Consider the following 17,366-nt stretch of genomic DNA (forward strand, 5'->3'; position numbering starts at 1 on the left):
CACACACAAACACACATAGTTGTTCTAAAAAAATACATGCCCAGACATCTTATTTAAATGGATTTAGCCATTGTTGTGTGGGGGTCTTTCTGATTTTTTTGACTCAAATATTTTGACTCAGTTAACATATACTGTATTGATCAAACATTACTGATCCTGTTGAGGTGTCACCATAACGTAAAACATGCCTGGGTGTCTTTTAAGACCCTCAATCAAAGGAAGCATGATCTTTTGCACCATCAGACTGGATGGAGCCATGCGGTCCTGGAAGGAATAAGCCATAAAAGTACTGCGGCTGGGTGAGAGGTGTGAGCACTATCAAAAGTCAAAGTTTACATCTGTTTGATCTGTTTTGTCTTTTTTAACACATCCAGACAACAGCATGGGAAGTCATGTAGCCACCAGTATGGAAAGTCATGTTGACACATGTCACAATGTGACACCACGTCACAGCGTGACACCATGGGCCATTCCTGACATCTGTTTGGTATGTCCTGACATCTGACAAAATCTGAGAGTTATGGAGGGTAATAAATCATACACAAAAGTCATAAATCAATCAAAAGTGATGCAAGGTATATGGTAACACTACTCAAGGATACGGAATGATTTTTAGCAATGTAATGTGACGGCAAATAGTCCTTAGGCCTATCTCATATTTTCCTAATGTCTTGTACCATTAAACATGGTATAACGTAGATGGGAATATACATGGAAATTATATGCAGATGACGTTTTGCATAGTAAAACTAGGTGTTGTAAGCTCCATATATGGTTATTTTGGGGAGGAGACGGGGTGGAGATGCATGTACAGACAATCTTTCGCTGACTGGGTTTTATAAAGGGAAATTTGTGCAGGATCTGGCATACAAATGGTTTTATAAATCTGAAAACTTTTGTGCGTACGCACACTTTCCACGGAAAGTTTTATACATGAGGCCCCTGATCGCATAATTCCTTGTAAAATGAATATAAATTAATGATTAAAATACCCTAACATTCACAAAGAGGCACACATGCGAAGTCAGAATTTTGTGGAGAAAATAAGCTATTACCACTTCTGTTATGTAAAAGTAATATAACTAGTAGTGTATCTAATTACTGTTGCCAAGAAGCCTTAATAAATAATATAATAAAATTATAATAATAATATAATAATATTACTTTTGAAAGGAGTAACTAGTAACGAGTAATAACCCAGATAGCACAGGTACATATCTAAGATGTCTGCTAAAGCGCAGTTAATCTAGAAAACATCTACTGTGTAAAAAACATCTGATAAACATCTCAGAGATGTATTGCACATGAGAAAACACATATGACACATAAACACATCAAACACAATAGCACATGTACATCTCGGAGATGACTATTTGATGTCTGCATTCACATCTGCAAGATGTATTTATTAGAGTGTTTGCTCATCTGCCATATACCTCTGAGACGTTTGCTGTCAGATGTCATACAGACATTTAGATGTTTTTAAGATGTTTATGATTTAGAATGTATGTGTAACATACCTGCTCTGAGACTCAAAGGTTGTGGATCCAAATGCAGTTTTAAAACCAAGAAACCAAAGAAACGCTCAGAAATGCAATGTTACACGTACAATACTTCGCAGGGAATGGCGGGCGGTCAGGGCAGAGCAGACTGGGTAGGAAGGGCTGAAGACCACTTCAGCGATGCTGGAGTCCTCCACAGCAGCGCAGATGGGCTTGAAGATTCCCAAAGCAGAGCAGACAACCACCACAGCAGCACAGATGGGCTTGAAGACCCCCACGGTGGAGCAGATGACCAGCAGAGCAGCACAGATGGGCTTGAAGACCCCCACGGCGGAGCAGACGACCACCACAGCATATCTGGTAAGACTGTAAACCACCATGGTTGATCAGGTGAAACTAAACATAGGGCACAGAGAGGTTAATGTTGGCCACAGGGGCTGTGTCCGAACAGGCAGGGAGCTCAGGGACAACCTCTGTGGTTGCGCCAAGACAGTTTGTAGGTTACGAGGCTGGGTTCTGGGACTTGAGTGAACTCATGGGCTAGAGCAGGCTCTGGAGCGGACTCATTGGCTGGAGCGGGCTCTGGAGCTGACTCATGGGCTGTCGCAGTTTCTGGAGCTGACTCATTGATGAAGCGCAGTGTATGGCCCAAACACACCAGATGGCCATCGCCATAACGGGGAGTACAGTTGACAGCGGGACTACCTCAGAAACCACCAGTCTTGACATTGCTGCTGAGATGCCAGCTGCTCGCACCGACATCACTGGTGTGTCCTCCAGACTTGAAGCCAGTCTCAAGAGCCGAGGGAAAGCCTTAATGTCTTTATGTTCAGCTCTCATGATGACCGGGAACACAGATGTGGCGACCATGATGGCTGAAGACTCTGGTGAGGAACCCGTGAAGGCTGGAAACTCTGGCGTAGTGTCCATGATGACTGGAGGCTCTGGTGTGGCAGCTATGATGGGAAGAGGCTCTGGCGTGGTGGCCATCTTGTCTGAAGACACAGGCGTAGCGGCCATGATGGGACAAGACTCTGGAATGGCGGCCATGACGGGACAATACTCTGGAATGGCGGCCATGACAGTTGGAAGCTCTGGTATGGCAGCCATCTTGACTGGTGACTCTGGTGCAGAAACTCCAGGACAGGAAGGTACATAAAGCACTGGGCTAGCCAACAGAAGAGCATAGTCCAGAAATTTAATGAGTGACCCTCGAGGACCATTATGGATGAGCTTAGACTGATATGGTTCATGGAGTCCATAACAAAAGAAATCAATAAGTGCATAGTCCGGGAGGTCAGAAAAATTAGCAACGGCTAGAAAGTTCTGCATGTGGTCCTCAAGTGACCGATTATCTTGACGTAGGCGAATGATCTGAACTGCTGGATCCATAGCTGGTGAAGTATTCTGTAACGTAACTGCTCTGAGACTCAAAGGTTGATGATCCAAACACAGTTTTATTTAGAGGGTAATCCACAATCATAATCCAAACACAGGCAATAGGTCAAAACACAGGCAGACAGTCCAAACAAACAAACAAACAAACACACAAGGCTAGGAACATAGGCAAACGAGTAATCCAAAAGCAGGCAGAGAGTCCACAAACCAAGATACATAAAAACCAGAGAAACACTCAGAAATTCAGTGTTACACATACAATACTTCACAGGGAATGAATGACTAAGCAGGGTTTATATAGGCAGAGTTAACAAGGCTAATGAGTAACAGCTGAATACAATTATGGTTGATTAGTCCAGGCAAAGGATTATGGGGAATGAGGTCCATGATAGTGTAGTAATAATCTGGGGTGGAGTGCCCTCAGGTGGTAACCACAGGCACTCTCACTGGTGACTGTGACAGTATGTAAAACTGCTTTTTCTAAGACATTTATCAGTAGGCATGCCCTCACATGATTATTAATAGTCAATTGATGAGCTTAAATCTAATTAGCTAAAGAGTACGACAGACCTGGGTGGGAGAAGAGTGCTGCCAGGAAAGTCTCAAAATACACAAACACACACAAATCCAAAACATTTTTTTTTTCATGCATGTGAAATTGGCTATGCATGTGTGCATCATTATCTTTTGAGTGAATAATTATTGAGACTATTCTGCTTCCATAGTCATGTCATAATTTATTTTGAATAACAAAATTATAATCCAATCACAATTCCCTATCAATAGTGAAGGTGGGATCCGACATCAGTATCACTAATAGAGAGCACAAAGATGTCAGAAAGAAGCATGTGTACATTTTAAAGAGATTCTTCAAAATGAGTTTAAATCATTAAAAAGGGTGAACCACTGAATTTCTGTCACTGTCAGTGCCAGATAAATTAAAATGTGACATTTGTAGAGCTCGCTTTTCAATTGCTCACAGAGGCAGCGCCGACGTTACAATGCATATGCGTGCAAAAAACATTTGGATGCCGCACAAAGTGTCAGCAATTTTGTTGACAAGATAAGGTGCATACAAGTGAAGGACTTTCTAGCTCAGCTGACCACACTGATCTGAATTTTTTTTCTGCTCACACCCAAACCTGATGCTATAACACACACACATGTTTGTTTCACTATATAAAGCCCTATTCGCATGGGATTAGTATTATCTGGGGACCTCGTGTGATTTAGAAATTACCCCCTCACATCTGAATTTCGTGTAGTGCATTCCATGGGATAAGCGACGCCTGTGATTTTACTAGAATTTACTGACTTATCTCCCGTATATTATGTCACAGCTGGATTTATTTGTAACACATTAACCTCGAATTCTGATATGAACCCCCTCGCTCGATTGTGCACATTTTTAGATAGGCTATTGTTTGGAAATGTCTTGTCATTATAGGCCTAACTGTATGACACTAGCTGCGTCTCATTTCGGAGGCTGCGTCCTTGTCACATTTAAAGGCTGCATACGTCATCAAGGATGTCTTATTTAAGAATAATTACCATAATAAAATTGATGGTTATTCCTTGTGAGGAGTAAAACACTGTATTTTCTTTCTTACTTTGCAATCCAATGGTTATTTTTCTTAAATGAGATCGCCTCAATGACGTATGCAGCCTTCAAATGCGACCTCCGGAGGATGCAGCCTTTGAAATGAGACGCAGCTACTGCTGCCAACAGTATCTTCATATAATAAACAGAACAATGTTCCTTACCGCATGCTGCTATACATGTTATCCATCTCCATCTAATCATTCTTTTTGTTTTCGCTCTTCTGATGGTTTTCAGCTCTCTCTATCTGCAAATTGTATAGTTGTATGGTGTATAGCGATATGACCCAGCACCCAAAATACTATCAAATCACCAATGCAAACCTAGTTCTCTGTGAAAGATATATAAAAAAACGCACAGGAAACAAAAACCTTGAAAAAATTATATACGACCTGCCAAATCACAGAGATGCAGATTCGCACAGGACTTATCACAGGACCTTGGTGTTGGGCAAAATATGGTAGGTCATTTGCGGGGGAATTTTTACTTTGCAAATTACAGACATGGCCGATTTGCACGGGATTAAAATCACAGACAACCTTCGCGATTATTACAAATGATTAGAGGTCCCTAGATAATAATAGTCCCGTGCGAATAGGGCTGTAGTGAGGACATTGCATAGACTTCCATGGAGTTCTCACTCCAGAAAAGTCAGAGCCATGTTTACCACTGTCACATTACCTTTCCTTTTGGGAACTGAGAATACTAATTGTTGCAGTTTTGCAAGTGGAATTTTTATCCAATCTTGCCTGATACAAGACATCGGCACAACAGTCTGTGGTCATTGTTGTCTGATTCTCCTTTACATGATGGGCCATATATTTTCAATAAGAGTCAGATCTGGACTGCAGGCAGGCAGTCAGGCACATCCACTCTATGGTGTAGAATGTCTAGAAACCACTCTGATGTATCACGTGCAGAATGAGGCCTGGCATTGTCTTGCTACCCAGAAAAGATGTAATCTCGATGGAAGTTTATGTCTCTGTACAGTCCAAATATATATATGCCTCCATGTCAATGGTACCTTCACACAAATGCAAGTCACCCATGCTGTTTGCACTGATACACCCCCATGCCATGACAAATGTTTTCTTTTGCACCTGTCGCTAATGAAATTCTGGGTAGTCCCTTTCGTCTTTGGGACTAAGAACTCAATGTCCGTTATTTTCCAAAAACAAGCTGAAACATTGACTCATCTGACCACAGCACACATTTACACTGTCTTTTAAATCATCTGAGATGAGCTTGGGCCCAGAGAACTCTGCATAGAATCGATGTATAGCTTTGTCTTTGTGTAACAGACATCGAGTTGCATTTCTTGATGCAGTGTCAGACTGTTAAGTGACAAATGTTTTCCAAAGTACTCCCGAGTCCATGTGGCTGTATTTAACACAGTAGCATGATGGTTTCTAATGCAATGCCATCTGAGGGCTCAAAGGTCATGCACATTCAACTGAGGTGTTCTGCCTCTTGATTCCCTGAATCTTTTTACAATATTATGTATGGTAGATGGTGAAATATATACATTCTTTGGAATCTTGCATTGAGAAATGTGATTTTTGGATTGTTTGACAATTCTCTCATGACATTTGACACAAAGTGGTGAGCCATGATCCATCTTTTCTTGCAAAGACTGAGAAGCTCTTTTACACCCAAACCCTCACCTATTACCAATTCACCTGCTAATTGTGGACTGTTTAACTTAGATATTATATAATCTTTTCACTTTTATTTTGCTTCTTTCCCAACTTTTTTTGGAGTGTATTGCAGCCATCAAAATTAAAATTTGTTTATATTTACAAAATACAATTATGTTGGTCAGTGAAAACATTGGAAATCTTTTCTTTGTACATTTGTCAGTTAAAAAAAAAAAAAAAAAAGGTCAAGAGAATTAACAAACCACAGATTGTGGTTTTTATTGTATTTTACAAAATGTCCCAACTTTTCTGGAAATGGGGTTTGTACCTGAGAGTTCCTCTGCATCCGTCTTCATCCTCCTCCTTCTTCATCATCCTCCTTGCTGGTCCCAGTTCTCCTTTTCTAAGTCAAAGATTATTATCTATCAAGTTAAGTTATTCAAGTTACCACTTCCATGAGCTACTTATCTGATCAGTTTTGTTTAAAGAGTTCTGCAAAAAAATTGTGTGAACGTTCATCCTGTTGCATGATCTCCTTTTATTCTGTGAAAGAAGACCAGATTGCACAACATCAAAATGGACACTGGGATTTTTGTAGCCACTTCATACTATCTATTTGCCAAACTAGTACACCAACTACAACAGTCACTTCTGCCACCTTTCATCTCTCCCTCATAGTGATCTCCCTGCCAGTCCCATGTCCTTACCAGCGACCTTCTCTTGCAGCGGCTTCCTATTCCAGTCCTCCCTGCTGTTCGAGATGCAGCTGCAGTGATTCCTGATGGATAGTGCGAAGATTGCATTAATTTCACTACTTTCTGCCCATGCTCTGCAGTGGGCTAAGCATCATTGGATGCTTTCACAATTTACTTTAAGAATGTGTTTGGTCAATCTGCCAGTGCTCTCGCCCTCCACAATCAACTGTATCATCTACAAAAAGGTAAATCCTCAGTATCTGAATATCCAATCAAATTTTGTACGCTTGCCAACAGCACTGATCACAGTATATCAACAAGGATTGTCTCCCTCGCTGCGTCTGCATATTGCCATCTATGATACCAGTTTTGGCTTGTAAAATTTGATCCAAAGATCCATTCATGTTGCTCAATGTCTCACTGCCTGTGTTCAAGGATTACCCACTGCTGCCACACCTGCTCCACATCCTCCAGCACCAGTCCATGAGCCCATGCAAGTGGGTGAATGCTTTGTCCAGAATTCATGCTCCTAAAGAGCTTCCAAGTGATCCTGAGCTCATTCTCCCTCTAGCCTCCATCATCAGCCCTATCCAGTGGGCATTGGATGCTCAAATTGCTGAGGCCATGTGTTCCGAACCCACTCCACAGGTAGGTCCTTAGGGAAGAACTTATGTACCATTTGCTCTCCCTCTCGCTCTCTGTAACAATTACTGCTGGCCAAGCATGACCCAGGAAGTTCATCGCTTCATCCATGGATGTCCCACCTGCGCAATTTCCAAGTCACCTTGCCATCTTCCTGAAGGAAAGCTACTTCCTCTGTCCATTCCATGCTGACCCTGGTCACACCTAGGAGTGGACTTTATAATGGACCTACCCGAGTCTGATTCCTTTGTAATTCTTGCATCCTCATGGTGGTTGACAGATTCTCTGCGGCTTGTTGACTTATATCCCTTATAAGTACGCACAGTATTCTATTCGACAACCTACCACTGGATTAACACCATTCCAATGCGTGTTTGACTTTCAGCTGCCCCTGTTTCCCTGGTCAGGTGAGCCATCCGAGGTTCCAGGTTTCAACCACTGGTTCTGAGAGAGTGAGAGGGTCTGGAACTCAGCGAATGTCCATCTGCAGAGGGCTTTCAGGAGGTACTACAGTCAGGTGCTTCTACAAACATTTGTGAAAAAATGGGTCGCTCTCAGGAGCTCATTGAATTCATGGTACTGTGATAGGTTGCCACCTGTGCAATAAGTCTATTCATGAAATTTCCTCACTACTAAATATTCCACAGTCAACTGTTAGTGGTATCATAACAAAGTGGAAGCAATTGGGAACAACAGCAACTCAGCCATGAAGTGGTAGGCCACGTAAAATCACAGAGCGGGGTCAGCGCATGCTAAGGCGCACAGTGCGCAGAAGTCGCCAACTTTCTGCAGAGTCAATAGCTACAGACCTCCAAACTTAGTGTGGACTTCAAATTAGTTCAAGAACAGTGTGTAGAGAGCTTCATGGAATGGTTTTCCATGGCCGAGCAGCTGCATCCAAGCCTTACATCACCAAGTGCAATGCAAAGCGTCGGATGCAGTGGTGTTAAGCACGCAGCCACTGGACTCTAGAGCAGTGGAGACGTGTTCTCTGGAGTGACAAATCTCTGTCTGACAATCCAATGGACGAGTCTGGGTTTGGCGGTTGCCAGGAGAATGGTACTTGCCTGACTGCATTGTGCCAAGTGTAAATTTTGGTGGAGGGAAGATTATGGTGAGGGGTTGTTTTTCAGGGGTTGGGCTTGGCCCCTTAGTTCCAGTGAAAGGAACTCTTAATGCTTCAGCATACCAAGACATTTTGGACAATTTCATGCTCCCAACTGTGTGGGAACAGTTTGGGGATGTTCCAACATGACTGCGCACCAGTGCACAAAGCAAGGTCCATAAAGACATGGATGAGCGAGTTTGGTGTGGAGGAACTTGACTGGCCTGCACAGAGTCCTGACCTCAACCCGACAGAACACCTTTGGAATGAATTAGAACGGAGACTGCGAGCCAGGCCTTCTCGCCAACATCACTGCCTGACCCTGTCAGGGATTCCACAAAGCCGTCAGACCCTGGAACTCTGCACCTCATTCACAGTCACCCGTATTAACGTTGAACATCTGATACAGTTGTTTGATCTCATCATCGCATACATGCTAGACTCAACCTGGACACTTACCAAGAGAGTTCCTCTGCATCCATCTTCATCTTCCTTCTTATTCATCCTCCTTGCTGGTTGTGGTTCTCCTGTTCCAAGACAAAGACAGTTATCCATCAAGTTAAGTCATTCAGGTTACCACTACCATGAGATACTTACCTCATCTGTTCTGTTTAAAGAGTTCTGCAATAAAATCCTGTGAACATTCATCCTGTTGCCCAATCTCCCATTATTCTGTGACATGCATACTATTAATTCAAAATCCTTAACACTTAAAAAAATAATGTATTGCAAATAATGCAAATATTACTGAAGTATGTGAAACTGTGTCATTAGTGTAATTGAAGTCGCACAGTTAGATGATCTTGTCAGGGGTTTATCACACTGAGCATCTCAATAGTGTAAGCACCTGTAAACCTGGTAGGCTGAAATTTCTATTCTAACCCTTTAACTCGATTCCACACATTTACATTGAAAAAGCTTGAATTTACATGGAATCCCCATTCAATCTGATGGTTAACTTTGCTGGACACAGCAAATGATAGCAAAATTAACATGTTAAATAAAATAAATGGTGTATTCTTAATTTCACTATAAATGTGTGATTAATCGTGATCACTGAAAAATGTGTGATTATTATTATTATTATTATTTTTAAATCTATTGAAGGGCGTTTCCCTGGAGGACTGACCAAATTTGATGTTTCGACATGAACAAGAAGATGAAAGTTGCTGTAACTAAGGCAAACAGTGTCTAATCTGCCACAAACTTCACATGTTTGGTAAGAGTTCTGTCCTGAACACACACCCATGCCCAAATTCAGTTATAGTCATAGTGCCACCTGCTGGCAACAGGAAGTGACGTTTAACCATGGTATGGACTCCTTGCAGCATATTAAAAAGTATCAGCACATGCTAAATATGCTATCAACATGCTAGAAACATACTAGCAAAACTTAGCTAAGTGTTAAAACATGCTACAAATGCAATGAAACAGGAAGTTGCTGTAGCTAAGGCAAACAATGTCCAATCTGCCACAGACTTCGCATGTTTGGTAAGAGTTCTGTCCTGAACACACACCCATGCCCAAATTCAGTTATAGTCATAGTGCCACCTGCTGGCAACAGGAAGTGACGTTTAACCATGTTATGTAATCCTTGCAGAATATTAAAAAGTGCCAGCACATGCTAAATATGCTTTCAACATGCTAGAAACATACTAGCAAAACTTAGCTAAGTGCTAAAACATACTATTAATGCAATGAAACAGGACGTTGCTGTAACTAAGACAATCAATGTTCTGTTATAATAATCTGCCCCAAACTTGCTAGTACATGTTAGCAACTCTTAGCTAAGTGCTAAAGCATGCTATTAATGAAATGAAACAGGAAGTTGCTGTCTGACAAACCCAATTCAAGGGCTGCATCCGAAATCGCATACTTCCCTACTATATAGTAGGCAAAAAATGAAGTATGTACGAAGTGACATTACTCATAAAAGGGTAGGATAACCTGTCAGCCAACACCCCCGCATTTGGAAAAAAAAAAAAAAAAGGCATACCAGAACTAAACAGCTAATGAAGCATTGCTCATTTGAAAGCAGACACTTTTCAGTTTATTGTAAAGTCAGAATTAATTCTTGTCATAATAAAAAAAGTTATGAATTCAATCTATTGTAAAGTTATTAGAAATATATTTTTTATGAAATGTCTTTTAAAATAAAACTGAAGTTGGCCTTGTTTTAATTTAGATATGCACTGCAGCTAAAGCCTGACCATGTTCTATTTCAAATCTGAAGGTGATAACTCTAAAACTCAGAGTTTTCTTAAATGTTTTTCAAGATCATGTCATGTGATTTTATTTTGAGACTATTCTAAAATGCTGACGTTTATTGGCATCTTCTAAACATCCATTCAGTGTATTATCTCTATTGATTGTGGTGCAAACTGCCCCATTCAGTTTGAGTCTTCCCTGCACACATTCACACCTCTCCAGCCTGCTTATGGCTCTAATTATTATTCTTTGTCTTCATTATATTTACTGACGACTTTCTATTCACACCATTTTAATCCCTTATTTCTTTGATCAAACTTCTCACTTAACCTTCTTTAAAACTGTATCAAATGCCCTTCTTGAAAAAAGAAGCATTTCAGTGAGCTTTACTCATCAAAATTATTCATAAAAATAACATATTTGCTCAGCTAGGTGGCAGGTGCATCTTAAGGCTAGCTAGCATGTTAGCTTAACACACCATCAATACTTGACAATTTATGAGATTAAAACCATGTGTTTGCTCAAAACTTAATTTTTAATGCAAGTCAAGTGTTTTAAATAACCTTCTGTGATCTGATGTGGCTTCAGAAAAAATCAGAAAATATATTCCTTTATAGTATTCTGCACATTGATAAAGGCTATGTCGATTAGCATTGCATTATAAATATACACCATTGTTATGAAAGTACTAAAAATTGCATGAAGAACACAAATAAACATCGTCACAATCGTGTGTTTATTGTTTTCAAAAAGTCTCTATCGGCATGCTATAGCGATCTCTGGAAGCTTTATGGAAGAGATTTCCTGGAATGTCACATAATATACCTGTTCATCACGAGTGACGTTTGTGGACTAAATGTGCATAAAACGCCCTCAGGCTTCCAGTGTGAATTGAAAACTACATCAGAGCATCGACTATCCAGCGCTCATAATGATTACTTCAGCACATTTTGGGTAAAAATTGAATAAATATTATTCCTCTCTATAGAAATCTGATGTAAACTTGTAAGAATCTATCATTATTTCTCCAAATCTGCACAATTTTGAGCTAAAAGCCCTGAGGGACTTTGTTTTGTCAAGCATTTTCATGACGACCGTACAGGATTTTTGTTCCTCAATGGATGCTGCTGATGCTCATAATTCAAATTAAAGGTACTGACTCCTTTTTTACAAATTAAGACATAACTGTCACTATAAGTTTTTCAGAATAAAATAGAGGTCAAATACTGAAGCTTGAGTCTTAGATCTTTTTAATGATGTATAGTTTTTCAAGGTAATTACATTTACATTAAATCTAACAGTAATCTAACAGAACTAATTTAAACAAAGAATGATTCAGTGCATCAGTATCCTCATGAAGGTTAACAGGATAAAAGTACCCGGATGACCTACGACTGCATACCATGGACACTTTACTATCCCATGAGGCCACAGGAGAAGATTTTTGAATGGCAGTGAAGTGATGCAACTGATGCTGGTAGGGCACATGACAATGACAGCATGTAGGATGTAGTAGGTCCGGATTAAATTCATACTGCACACACTTATACTATATAGAACATACTTTTTTAGCGTTCGTGAAGTAATTACCTTTCCAAATAAGTACCTACTCAAGAGAGTATGCGATTTCTTCTTAGGTGTTGGAGTCTCTACTAATGAGCTAAAGACCTGAATTAGGTGAGTTTGATTAAAGAGACAAATTGTGCAGTGTTGGGGGCTCCAGGAATGTGATTGGGAACCCCTGGAATAGAGTCCTGTGCTGAACACAAGTCCGTGCCCATATTCAGTTATAGTCATAGTGCCACCTGCTGGGCAATGGGAAGTGACATGTTTAACACTGTTATGGACTCCTTGCAGCATATTAAAAAGTGTCAGCAAGTGCTAAACATGCTAGAAACAGGAAGTTGTTGTAAATCAAACAAACAATGTCCTATCTGCCCCAAACTTTGTGTTTGATAAGAGTCTGGGCCTGAAGATATCTATAGGTATCTATGTCATAGTGCCGCCAGCTTGCAGCAGGAAGTGTGGAAAATGTGTGCCCTGTTATCACTGCTTTTAGCTTTAATTAAAATATATCATTTATTTGAGAAAAAAAAAAAAATAAATAAATAATAATAATAATAAATAATGTTGAAACTAGAAATGTATATTGTTTTCCTCTATCAAAACAATTGCATACATCACATCTTCCCCATCATTTAGGTAAGTATGTCATGTGACACATTTTGCACATGTGGGTTTTTTTGTTTGTCCAGACAACCATGGTTAGGGGTGTGTGCCACCTGCTGTACATTTTGTGTTTGGCTAGATAGAGCAGTCTAGTTATGACATCTAAGTCACTAAAGATTTTTTTTTCTTTTTCTTTTCTGTACTCTTTCATTTTTGCTAGTCAGATTAGAATTATAATGTCAGCCAGAGGTTTTTTTTTTCTTCTTTTTTTCACTGCCCATGTCCATTTTTCCTCTCTGTTTTTGTTTTTTGTTTTACTGTAAATATACACACTTGATCACACTTCTCAGTATTCCAGCACAATTTGTATATAATAAAACACTGTTTTTGCATGATTTTTTTTTTTTTTTTTTTTTTTTTGCTACTGCGCACAAAATAATTTTTAATATTGTTTGCCAAGAGTGAGGCTGTATCTTTGCATATTTAAACCAAACTCAGCATCTGACATTGAGATCAGCCAGTACATTTAGCCCATGCCACCAACAGGGCAAAAGTTACAAAGTTATAAATAAAGCGTTCAGCGTCAGTTCAGGCAGGCCGCGTAGTCAAGCTCAGCTATCAGCTGATTGTCAAAATTCTAACCCAGCCCTATCAGCTGATCTGATTCCTATGCACTCAATTGGTGACTTTCAAACAGGGTGCTTTATTTAAATGCATTCTCAGTCTGCCTGATTGGCTGCTTCCACTGCACGCTGCTTGCAACCCACCTCCTCCCCCAGATCCTCCTTTAAACTTGTTTTTTAACTTAATCAGTGTCATTCTGTTGTCACTGATGCATGCTCTGTTCCCATTGGGGGATTTTGTGCTGCTTTCCCAGTTTTAAATGGGAGGTTGTCCCCAGAAGCTGCTGCTGTTCCCTGACTTAGCTTTCATTGAGCTCATGAAAAGAATGGGGAATTTAGAACAGAGCCATACCACCAAATGGAATTTTAACAAACATGCAAATAAAAATGTAAAAAATTGACTAAAAGAATTGTCTATGGTATTTTTGACTCAAGTGGTCCTGACTGAAATGAAGCTAAATGTACTCATAGTGTGGTTCTTGCTATGTTCTCATGGCACGGGAGTACATTTTGGGGTAAATGACGGTAGCAGTCAGTAACTTGACAACAGTGTATCGTGCTTGAAGTGAACAAAACTTTCTGCAGTGATGGCGTTCACACAGTTCCAAGTTCCCTGCCCTGAGCAACCGGTCAGGGTATGTTTTTTGCATCCCGGAGTGCACCTTCAGAGAGAACATTCAGGCTTTGTGGTCAGAGTTTGGAGGAGAGACATGAACTGAAACTGTCAGTCAGTCAGAAACATTCTGTTCTTGCATGGACGTTTAAAAAGAAAAAGATTTTTTTCTTAATACTAATTGGGCGATTGGGTGAGCTTAACCCCTTAACTGCAGCATAAATGCTATTATTATTAATTATTAGTGTCCCAACTTTTATGGAATCGGGTTTGTGTGTATATATATATATATATATATATATACACAAACCAACTTTTATGGAATCGGGTTTGTGTGTATATATTTATATATATATATATATATATATATATATATATATATACACACAAACCCGATTCCATAAAAGTTGGGACACTGTACAAATTGTGAATAATGAAAATCATTTTAAGGGAAAAATAAGTTGATTTTAAATTTCATGGCATCAACACATCTCAAAAAAGTTGGGACAAGGCCATGTTTACCACTGTGTGGCATCCCCTCTTCTTTTTATAACAGTCTGCAAACGTCTGGGGACTGAGGAGACAAGTTGCTCAAGTTTAGGAATAGGAATGTTGTCCCTTTCTTGTCTAATACAGGCTTCTAGTTGCTCAACTGTCTTAGGTCTTCTTTGTCGCATCTTCCTCTTTATGATGCGCCAAATGTTTTCTATGGGTGAAAGATCTGGACTGCAGGCTGGCCATTTCAGTACCCGGATCCTTCTTCTACGCAGCCATGATGTTGTAATTGATGCAGTATGTGGTCTGGCATTGTCATGTTGGAAAATGCAAGGTCTTCCCTGAAAGAGACGATGTCCGGATGGGAGCATATGTTGTTCTAGAACTTGGATATACCTTTCAGCATTGATGGTGCCTTTCCAGATGTGTAAGCTGCCCATGCCACACGCACTCATGCAACCCCATACCATCAGAGATGCAGGCTTCTGAACTGAGCGCTGATAACAACTTGGGTTGTCCTTGTCCTCTTTAGTCAGGATGACATGGCGTCCCAGTTTTCCAAAAAGAACTTCAAATTTTGATTCGTCTGACCACAGAACAGATTTCCACTTTGCCGCATTTTTAAATGAGCCTTGGCCCAGAGAAAACGCCTGCGCTTCTGGATCATGTTTAGATATGGCTACCTATAGAGTTTTAGCCGGCAACGGCGAATGGCACGGTGGATTGTGTTCACCGACAATGTTTTCTGGAAGTATTCCTGAGCCCATGTTGTGATTTCCATTACAGTAGCATTCCTGTATGTGATGCAGTGCCGTCTAAGGGCCCGAAGATCACGGGCATCCAGTATGGTTTTCCGGCCTTGACCCTTACGCACAGAGATTGTTCCAGATTCTCTGAATCTTTGGATGATATTATGCACTGTAGATGATGATAACTTCAAACTCTTTGCAATTTTTCTCTGAGAAACTCCTTTCTGATATTGCTCCACTATTTTTCGCCACAGAATTGGGGGAATTGGTGATCCTCTGCCCATCTTGACTTCTGAGAGACACTGCCACTCTGAGAGGCTCTTTTTATACCCAATCATGTTGCCAATTGACCTAATAAGTTGCAAATTGGTCCTCCAGCTGTTCCTTATATGTACATTTAACTTTTCCGGCCTCTTATTGCTACCTGTCCCAACTTTTTTGGAATGTGTAGCTCTCATGAATTCCAAAATGAGCCAATATTTGGCATGACATTTCAAAATGTCTCACTTTCAACATTTGATATGTTATCTATATTCTATTGTGAATAAAATATAAGTTTATGAGATTTGTAAATTATTGCATTTCTTTTTTTATTCACAATTTGTACAGTGTCCCAACTTTTTTGGAATCGGGTTTGTATATATATATATATAATTGTAAAACTTGCAATTGGAAATGTAAAAACAATGACAAAGTACCACAAATGCTGACAACTGAACTTAATTTATATTGAACCTTGAACATTAAGCCGAAATTTGAGATGACTGAACACACAGTCTTGGAGAAACAAGACTAAGAAGTTTTTAGAAATTGCTGAAGGCATACTGTTCCAAGAGGAAGATTTAAGACTATAGTTAATGGTAGCGTGGAAAATTACCTGGTATTTGTCCATCGATTATTCCACCTGTCAAATACAGAATATAAACATTATGTTTTAATAATTGGAAAGCATTGTACATATATGTGTCATTCTAATACCAGATTCTTGGTCACACTTCTGTTTTGTTAGAGATATAAAACCCTCACCATTAATCAGCAGCAGCAGAGACACACACGGTGAGATTAGAAACTTCATCATGAGAAACTTCTCCTCCTGCACCTGCACATTTATATGCACAAACACACATAAATACAATTTAAATAAATAAAAAAATGGCAATTTAGAAGTAAACATATTAAATAATAAATAAGATTTAAAAAATTAAAACTTGAAAAATTGCAAATACAACCTTCGGAACAAGCATTGGTGTATTTACACAAAAAAATAATTAGTATTTTAAAAGTAGCTGGGATGAAATACAGAAAAGAAATTTTACCAGCGATAAATACAAAGAAAGAACGCTTTTTAGTAGCTTTTCCAGAATACAGTGATGCTGAATCTGATCATTGCTTTTATTTATTAATGTGGGCAGACCATGAATTAATCTAGAATTAATCACTCAACAATGCCTTAAACTAGTTTTCCCATTCAATGCCTATTGTGTTTGTCATTAGATCAATGTTTACATGTTTAGCTGCCATTCAGGCAGAAATGTTTACACTTTATTATAATAATAAAATATTGTTAAAAATATTGTGATCATAAGCTTCTAACTTTTAATTTAAATGTTACATTTTTAAGATGTGCTCAAAAAAAAAGGATCATTAGTTTTAGAAATGTCAAGAATATTAATTTTCATAGTCTCTCATGTCTGATCTCAATTGAAACTGTTGATTACTATTATTTTATCTGCTTTGGATGTGTTAGCCCCAGGAGACAACGTGTTGTTTCATTTATTTAATCATCCCCTTGATACACCACTGAGCTTGACCGCCAATACAAGAAATCAGCTCATGTATGATGAACATTTGAGTCAATACACTGAAGCACTTAAAGCAGCAAGAACAGAGTAAAACTTGTCTATCATTAGAGAAGGTGCAGCAAACCCCA

General features: G+C 39.5%; 1 protein-coding gene across 50 annotated transcripts in view; it reads right to left on the bottom strand.

Annotated features, from left to right (window-relative positions):
• Window positions 1-17,366, bottom strand: part of LOC127507802 (deleted in malignant brain tumors 1 protein-like) — a 163,932-nt gene that overhangs the window by 125,513 nt on the left and 21,053 nt on the right. For all 50 annotated transcript variants that reach the window (XM_051885174.1, XM_051885191.1, XM_051885208.1 and 47 more), the window contains exons 2-3: window positions 16,463-16,535; window positions 16,314-16,340 (exon numbers count right to left, since the gene is read on the bottom strand). In XM_051885174.1, coding sequence (XP_051741134.1) covers window positions 16,314-16,340; window positions 16,463-16,514 — 79 coding nt within the window. In that variant the 5' untranslated portion in view covers window positions 16,515-16,535. The remainder of the gene's footprint in view (window positions 1-16,313; window positions 16,341-16,462; window positions 16,536-17,366) is intronic.

Source organism: Ctenopharyngodon idella, chromosome 24, assembly GCF_019924925.1.
Source record: "Ctenopharyngodon idella isolate HZGC_01 chromosome 24, HZGC01, whole genome shotgun sequence".
NCBI lineage: Eukaryota > Metazoa > Chordata > Actinopteri > Cypriniformes > Xenocyprididae > Ctenopharyngodon > Ctenopharyngodon idella.